Below are 9341 nucleotides of genomic sequence, written 5' to 3' on the forward strand. Positions count from 1 at the left end.
GTGGACCTGCACAGACAATTTTCTGTCATAGGCTGTAGTATCCCTTTGGAACCTCAAATACATAATTTGAAACAATTTCGGTGAATAATGTCGCTAAAATCACATGGCAAAATTAATATACCCTCCATAGGATTGGACTATCGAGTACTTCCTACACCTCATATAAAGTGTAGGAAGTACTCGATAGTCCAATCTTGGCACGTCGCAATATTTATATCATATTTATTTAGAACCTATACGAAATGGACAATATGGGCCAATTCCTTCGATGTGATAATTTTTAGAAAATGTTAAAATGCGTGAGGTACCACATATAGTCGACCGAAGTATTCCATTTTCATACTTCCTCTAATACATTTAAAACCAGTAAAGAAAGTCTTAAAGTCGGGCGGGGCCAACTTGATGATACCCTACACCACTTTGCTAATTTAGCAGAGCTCCACATAACAATTAAAACCTTTAATGGGAGAATTCAATCATACACGCTATGATTATAATTATAATTTGAAGTTCAAAAGACTAAATATGCCGAAGCATTTGTATTTTTTAAATTTGGACTTGTATGGGCCATTTGATATATATGAGAGCTATATCCAAATCTGAACCGATCTTGATAAAATTTAGCAAAGATATTTCTGAGCTGTATTCGATATATTTCCCTGAATATCGTTGTTACGGAGTGCATATTACGGCTGTAGGTAACAAATATAACAAATCGGATGAACAATATATATGGGAGCTATCGCTATACCTGAACCGATCTTTACCAAATTTGACATACTAGCTTCTAGACTCAATTCGGTCGTAAGTGCCAAATTTCATGCCATTTGGGCAAATATTAGACGTTTGGTGCACAATAAACGGTAAATCAGACGAGTTTATATATGGGAGATATATCCCAATCCGAACCGATCTCGATAAAATTTAGCAAAGGTATTTCTGAGCTGTATTTGATATAATTCCCCAAATATTATTGTTACAGAGTGCATATTACAGCTGCGGAGGACTAAAATAACAAATCGGATGAACAATATATTGGAGCTATAGCTATATCTGAACCGATTTCGATCAAATTTGGCATGCTTATTTAGGCCTAAATTGGTTGTATGTGCAACATACTATTCGGACTGATATTACACGTTTGGTGCACAATAAAATGCAAATCGGACGAAGATATATATGGGAGCTATATCTAAATTTTTACCGATTATCTCCAATTTCAATAGGTTTCGACCTTGGGCCAAACAAATGATTTGTGCAAAATTTCATCTGGATCGGGTAATAAATGAGAACTGTACTTTGTTAACGAAAATACATGGACAGACGGGCATAAATCGACTTAGAATGTGGTTCTATGCAGATCATCAAAATGAACAAAGGGTCTATCTCGTTTCCTTTTGCCTGTTACAAACAAATTCACAAAGACATAATACCCTGACCACCTTGTGCTGTAGGGTATAAATATTGGTATGGGCAAAATTAGAGGAAAATCGAACATTTATATCCAATTTTATGCGAAATCATAAAATTCATATTCATCTCAGGTTTCTGGTCGAGAGAAATATTCGATATAGCACGTTGTTCGCTGACTTTTTTCGCAAGTTATGACAGGTAAAAGTATTGAAAATTGTAACCCTTTGTGGGTGATATAATCTTGGTGGTGTATAATCTTCAAAACTTATCTTGTTTGTTGTTTGTATGTGTGTAATTTGAAGATGAAGTTGAATGGTTACTTCGATTTCTTTGATTTGGTTTTTTTTAAAATCTTGAACCCTATGTGGGGGAAGTACCAGAAGAAATGGCCAAATCTCTTTATAACAAATCTTGTGTTGATAGAAATATTCAGATTTACCAAGTCTGAATGGAATCAGATGTACATTTCGCGTTTTATGAGCTTCAAAATCTAGACTCCTTGTGGGGGAGGTATCAGAAGGAGTTGACCGATATATCCCATCTTTACAGCAGAACTTATATTAGTAGAACTAATGGGTTGTGTGAAATATGAAGAGAACCGGATGTTTATTTCGGATTTTATGGTCGTTTTGGTTATTCAATACTTTGACCCTTTTAGGGGGGAAGTGCCAGAAGGAACGGTCCGATCTCTACCATCTTTATAAGATATCTTGTGTTGATAGAGATATTGAGATGTGCCAAGTCTGAATGGAATCGGAATTTAATTTCCCGTTTTATGAGCTTCACGGATATTCAAATTGTTTACCCTTTGTGGGGGAGGTATCAGAAGGAGTGGACCGATATATCCCATCTTTATAGCAGAACTTATATTAGTAGAACTAATGGGTTATGTGAAATATGAAGAGAACCGGATGTTTATTTCGGATTTTATGGTCGTTTTGGTTATTCAAAACTTTGACCATTTTAGGGGGGAAGTGCCAGAAGGAACGGTCCGATCTCTACCATCTTTATAAGAGATCCTGTGTCGATAGAGACATTGAGATGTGTCAAGTCTGAATAGAATCGGAATTTAATTTTCCGTTTTATGAGTTTCACGGATATTCAAATTGTTTATCCTTGGTGGGGATGCAAAAATATTAGGACTTGAAAGTTCGAGCAAAATAGGTTTATCCTTTCTCTTATTCTGGGCAGTAAAATATTTTATTTTAAATATCGACCTTTTGTGGTGGAGGTACCAGAAGAAGGTACCATTTCCGAACTCGATCTAAGTTTGATAATAATACTACGATGAACCAAGTTTCGACCAAATTTGACATTAAGTAAATATATTGGTGTCCGTCGTAGAGATATGGAGCTGGTTTTGGTTGCGTACTATAATTGTACTAAATTTGGTAATGGGGGAAATTACAGAGCTATTTATCGTTAAGTTTGATATTAAGGTCATTACACAACTGAATGAAGGTTACTGTTGGCATTTAAGATTGAGATATGGAGATTGTATTGAAAATACGTACTATAATTATTTGAAAAGTACTAAATGGTACTAGATTTGGAATTTGGCACCATTATTGTTCGGAAAGTTACTAAATGTTACTAAATTTGGTGAAGGAATAGAACTGAAATGCGGAAATTTGATATCGAGGTCACTGATGCTTCCTTCAAGAGTTAACATGCACACCAGCGAAGCAGACGGACGGACGGACATCGCTAGATCGACTCCAAATGTCCTGAAGCGGATTTGTTCCAAAAAAGTCTTAGGGTCTAATACCATTATTTCGATGAGGCACATTTTGGCCGTATCGAATGATATATACCCTTTTTTGCCATATGGCAGAGAGTTTAATGTTCAAAAATCTAATAAATAGAGCGGCGGTAGGTTGCGTATATTCCCAACAAAGGTACTATTTGGGTATTCTATATAAAAGGATACCTTTATAAACTCGGAAATTGGACATATCCAAAATATAAAAAAGATGGAATGCCACAATTTAGTCTTGCATTCCATAACTCCGTCTTTCTTTAAATTTATATCAACTGTAAAAATGGTGGAACCTCCAAGCATTTACGTCATGGTCAACTTCTGCGTTTTGCAATCAACCACCTAAATCCTTTACCTACGCCCACAATTTACAACACCTCAAATACGTATGTGTGCAAGTAAGTCGTAAGCTGTTTAATGTCACCAGATGACAGAGGTGGTCTAGTTATTGGAACAGAACTTTGGCCAGCCACAATGTAGTTTACTGGGGGAAAAATGCTCTAATGTTAATGTTACCGCCACCGCTCGCCTGCCTGCCTGTGGATATTAAAATGCGTCTGTTATATTTGCAAAGCCTGTTTGTCTGGAGCAAATAAATCAGGATGGCTAAGTAAGCGGCAAATGCAGCGCCTTCATTAGTGGACGACAAATGAATATTAAATAGTCCGCCTGGGTTTTTGAGTTCGAGAGTTTGAGGTTGACAACGACGGATGTATGTGTGTGTGTGTATTTGTATGGCCAGAAGGCATGACATGGAAATGTTTTTAGCAAAGCTCTTGGATGAAGCGCAAAGAGTAAGGATAATGCATTGTTGTTGGTGTTGCTGTGTATGTGTGTGTGTGTGTTGGAGATAACATGTGTGGGAGTATTTGCCAAATGTGAATAAAAATGATAAAGCAATACAAACAGACGTTTCAAGGGGGGAAAGGATGGGGACAGACACTAAATGACAATTGTGCAAAAGTAACGGAAGGCAAGAGAGAGAGCGAGAGAGAGAAAGTAAGAGAAAGAATAAAGCAAATTCAAATCATGGAATTGTAATGTGAAACCGGCCAAAAATGTGACGTCAAACAAACATCCTTGCCAGATACGATACGATACGACAACAAAAACAACACCACCAAGTAATGCCATGACTGTAACAATAAGAGTTAACTTTATTATTGTCTGGAGACTCATTTCATTCTATCTCTCTTTTTTTCCTTTCTTTTTCCCTCAATCCCAATTGTAATTTGTTTAAAGTAAAGCAGGAATTTAAATGCCATATTTCCTTATGTAAATTTCATCTAAAAATAAAATGGTTTTCGTGTTGGAGCAAGTTGACCATCCACCACCCACCTCTGTAATTGCCAAAAATTCGATTTAATTTTCTCTCTGGTCCTTCTCTCCCTCCTCTCCTCTCCTCTCCTTTTTTTTTTTTTTTTGTTTTGTTGGTACTTTTGAAAAATCAAAACCCATGCTAATGAAATCGTTGTCTAAGAGAAACGTGTTTAAAATTTTGATTTTCATTGTAAAAATGCCAATGTAACATTTTCAATACTTGACCACCATTGGCCGGGTGGTTTAATGGGGTTGATGGAATTACACGAGCGCCATAGAAGAGGAAAGATAAAGTCATTTAAAACGAGAGAGAGAGAGAGAGAGAGAGAAAACTTGCCAAAAGCCATTGTCTTGTCGTGGAAAAATCTAAAGTTAAATGGAAAACGTTTTTGAAACATGTAATGAATTATAATTAGGTCAAATGACAGATTCCATCGGGGAAGATAGAATTGTTACGATTATAACTTACTTTAATATTCTTTAGCGGAATTTGATTTTTGAAAAAGAAAAAACATTTTTTTTAATATTTAATAAAAAAAAATTGTTTTATTAATAATTCGAAGCCTTCTTGACTTTAAAATGGCGTTATATATAAATACATATCGCTCATTTACTCAAAGAATGAAATCACTCAAAAAGTGGGTTTCTGGAAGAACTCAAGTATTTCCATCTTCTTTGCTTGGGGTTTGACATAATAATAATTTTAGACCTAACAAAGTATATATATATATATATATATATATATATATATATGATCAGGACCGTTCGGCCGTCTGTCGTCTGTTGTAATCACGCTAGAGTCAAAATGAGTTAATATAGGTAAACTTTGGGTTTTATCGGTCCACGATATCGTATAGCCCCCATACAACGGTACCCCCGATATTCGGTATTTTTTGAATGGAATCATCTGAACTTCTACACAAGGAGTTCTTTATGAGTACTTTAACCCCTAGAACAGATTTTTCTATATAGGTCCATGATATCGTATAACCCCCTTATAAAGGTACGTCCCGATTTTTGGTATTTCCGATAATATTAGCCATATTTTTCACTGGAATTGTCTGAAAATCCACAGAAGGGGTTCCATCCGACTACTTTACCCTCTGAAATAGAATTATTTGTATGGATCCACGATATGGTAACCCCACCATTCAACGGTACCCACCCCCCCCCCCGCTATTTTTTAATTTCATTGAATAATAACAAAAAATGTCGGAAATAGCATCAAGTTTTAGAATAAGTTTAGATTTGTTCGAATTGGTCACGCTGCCCGAATGTTCCTCTGCGGTATTTTGGCCCTTTCCCGGCGAAGCGCTTGCTTGAGGCGATCGAGGATTTTGGTGGCCATTGTGCGCTGGAAATGAAGCGAGGAACCTCATTTTGTAACCATTCTTGGGGGGCGCGTACTGAGTTCGATGTTGCTGAGTCCTGTTGGAATGTCCAAGGTCTGCGAACAAGATGAATAAATTCGCGATAATATTCGTCATTTATTCTGATGCCACGGTCGATTAATACGAACGTAGAGCGACCATCGTTTTCTTTCTGTTGCGGTGTAAGTTCTTGCATTTTTTGGAATTTCAATGACTTTACCCCGAACTCCTTTTTCAATATTTGCCGAATTAAATATTGCGATATGTCCAGCGCACGAGCCATTTTTCGGCCACTGCGACGCGGCTTTCGATCAAGTCGCTTCTTTACTTTTCGAACCATGAAGTTGGTTGCAGTTTTTTCACCTCTCCCTGTATATTCATGGTAGAACTAAGAATGTAAAGTCATGCAATCATATGTTTACAATTTTTTTCAAATTTCTACATTTGACAACTTCTCATTGTCAACATCTATATTTTTAAATAAATACTGAGCTGGCAGAAATACTTTCATTCTACCATGTGTATATCATTTTCCGTAGATTAAAAGAGCTGTTGCCCCAGCGTGTAAAAATCTGTTCAATTTCGTGCAATGATTTTCAATTTTATACTTTTAGGCCTATTAGTCATATTTATAAGCTAGGATAAATATATCAAATTTCGGCCAGTGATTTCAGTCACAATAATGTATTTTAATATCTAGTCAAAAAAAAATATATACAGTTTTTAGCAATTGTATAGCATATAAAGAATATATTTTATCATTTTTTATTTTTTCAAAACGATCTGAAAAATAAAAAAACCACTCGCACATTCCACATCACTAAAATGACATTTGAACTCTATTCACTTAAGTGGAGGATAAAAGGACAACAACAAAAAGGTTAAATTGTATGGACAATTTTGTGCAAATAGTAGAAAGGCGCAATTTTTTATTGGCTTACCCAGGAAAAGAATGCAAGCCACACACATACACAATAACAGCCATAGGTTGTTGGTTGGGGATTAAAAAGAAAAATTAGAGGGCGTAGAAAGAACAGAAACAGTCGTCACAGTGCAAAAAATGTCTGTACATGTGTCAAATGGTCTATTAATTCTCATTTTTTTGTGTGTTGAGTAGTTTTCTGCAGTTGTTGTTGTGTTCTCTGTTCTCTGTTTTTTTTTTTTTTTTTTTTTGCCTCTTCCTCTCTGGAAATGCTTTCGACATTTGAACAAATTACAATGGCCCGAGGAATAATACATTTGCACACACACACTCGCATACACACATTTACAGCAAATAGTAAATCGGAAACAAAGAAAGTAATGGGACATGAAAGTTAAGTGCGTAGAAAGTTTACTTTGTGACAACACCCCCACCTACATATGGTGCATATGTGTGTGTATGAACATGTAAAGGATGTGACTTCCCCCTTTATTGTGTACAATAATATATTTAGTTTTTCTTTTTTTGAGAAACAAAAAAATAATACGTGGGCGTATTATAGTGCGTGTATGTTCATAGGCATGCCAGTAATGAGTGCAAATATTTTCACAAATCTAACATTTTACGCATGCAACGCAGTAACATGTTGTTATTGTTATTATATGGGTTCCGGTCAAGTCATCATCACTGGGTGGGGAGGATATACAAAAAATGTTAGTCCGAGACAGCGAAAAACTTCTGTAAACTACGCAATTTATAAATCGCAGTTTGTAGTTTTAAATCTAAAGCTCTTTCAAATTTTGTAGTTGTATATATTTAGAAGGAACAGTTTGAGCTATTCTCAAATCTTGACAATTACTTGGCTAGATCGAGTAATCGATAGAATATAATAGAGAAAAAGTGTGTAAAGCGAAGCACATTTCTGAAGGAGCCGTAACTTATAAAAACATATTTTATGTTTCAATGAATTTTTAATCTTAGAAAGGTAACAAGTTAAAAAGCAATAAGTTCGGCCGGGCTGAACTTTGAATACCCTCCACCATTTGGAACGAATTTGGAAATTTTCAAAAAAAATCCTTAAAAAGTTCTGTTAAAATTTTAAAAATACCGAATATAGCCGTTATATTCGAGTCTATACGACGTGGACATACATAGGCATTGTTTGTCATAAACCATTACCATATTCAAATTCGAAACTTGAAATAAACGCTGAATAATGTAGCTAAAATCATCAAAATATCGTATATATTGGGAGGTACCGTTATATCGGAGCTGTGCGAAAACCTGGACCAGCATAGACAAATTTCTGTCACAGGCTATAGCATCCCTTAATAACGTCATATACGATATCTCAAACAATTTCGGTGGGTATTGTACCTAAAGTCGTCAAAATACCGAATATAGGGAGGTACTGATATATGGGGCCTATACGAAGACCTGGATCTGCATAGGCAATTTTCTGTCACAGGCTGTAGTATCCATTTCGAACTTCAAATACCAAATTTGAAACAATTCCGGTGAATAATGTCGCTAAAATCATCACAATACCGAATATGGGGAGATACCGTTATATTGGGGCTATACGAAGACGTGGACCTGCACCGACAAATTTCTGCCTTATGCTGTAGTATTCAATACGAACTTCAAATACTAAATTTAAAACAATTCCGGTGAATAATGTCGTTAAAATCATCACAATACCGAATATCGGGAGGTACCGTTATATGGGGGCTATATAAATACGTGGACCTACATGGCCCATTTACGAACTTAACCTGCCTACTGTAAAAATAAACACGTGTGCAAAATTTTAGCCTTCTACCTCAATTCGTTCGAAAGATAGCGTGATTACAACAGACAGACGGACAGACAGACGGACAGACAGACAGACAGACGGACAGACAGACGGACGGACGGACGGACAGACAGACGGACATGGCTAAATCGACTTAGAATTTTACGCTGATCAAGAATATATATACTTTGTTGGGTCTGACATGAGTATTTCGAGGAGTTACAAACGGAATGACAAAGTTAATATACCCTCCATAGTATGGTGGAGGGTATAAAAAGGGCTTGAATTTGTTATATATTTTTCAATTATTGTCCTTTGACCTATCTACAAAAATAAAGTAATTTATTTCTTTACTAAACAAAGTAATTTTATATTTCAAGATCTGTTTTCTTAAAATGAAATAAACTTCTGCAAATAAACCTTTGAAAAATAAATTAAAAATAACTAAGGACAAACAAAAATGTTAATTATTTTTCTTTCCATCTTTTTTTTTTCAACTTTTTTTTGCAGATTGGGAACGTGAAGCTGTCTCAAAGGCTGAAATATTGCGACTCATTTACCAGGGTAGATTTCTACATTGTAACGTAACATTGGGTGCATTGGGATTGCCATTGGGCAAGACGACTGTTATGCATTTAGTACCGCGTGATAATTTACCAGAACCCAACTCACAAGGTAAGTGAAAAAAGCCAGTCAGCCAGCCAACCTGTGCAATTATTAAAGGGTTGAAAAAAAAACACACACACAAAACTTTATTAATTA

General features: G+C 35.8%; 1 protein-coding gene across 3 annotated transcripts in view; it reads left to right on the forward strand.

Annotated features, from left to right (window-relative positions):
- LOC101894013 (AF4/FMR2 family member lilli) overlaps window positions 1-9341 on the forward strand; it is a 302178-nt gene that overhangs the window by 281081 nt on the left and 11756 nt on the right. For all 3 annotated transcript variants that reach the window (XM_059122080.1, XM_059122082.1, XM_059122081.1), the window contains exon 4: window positions 9090-9254. In XM_059122080.1, coding sequence (XP_058978063.1) covers window positions 9090-9254 — 165 coding nt within the window. The remainder of the gene's footprint in view (window positions 1-9089; window positions 9255-9341) is intronic.

This window comes from Musca domestica, unplaced genomic scaffold (assembly GCF_030504385.1).
Source record: "Musca domestica strain aabys unplaced genomic scaffold, Musca_domestica.polishedcontigs.V.1.1 2, whole genome shotgun sequence".
In the NCBI taxonomy this organism is placed as follows: domain Eukaryota; kingdom Metazoa; phylum Arthropoda; class Insecta; order Diptera; family Muscidae; genus Musca; species Musca domestica.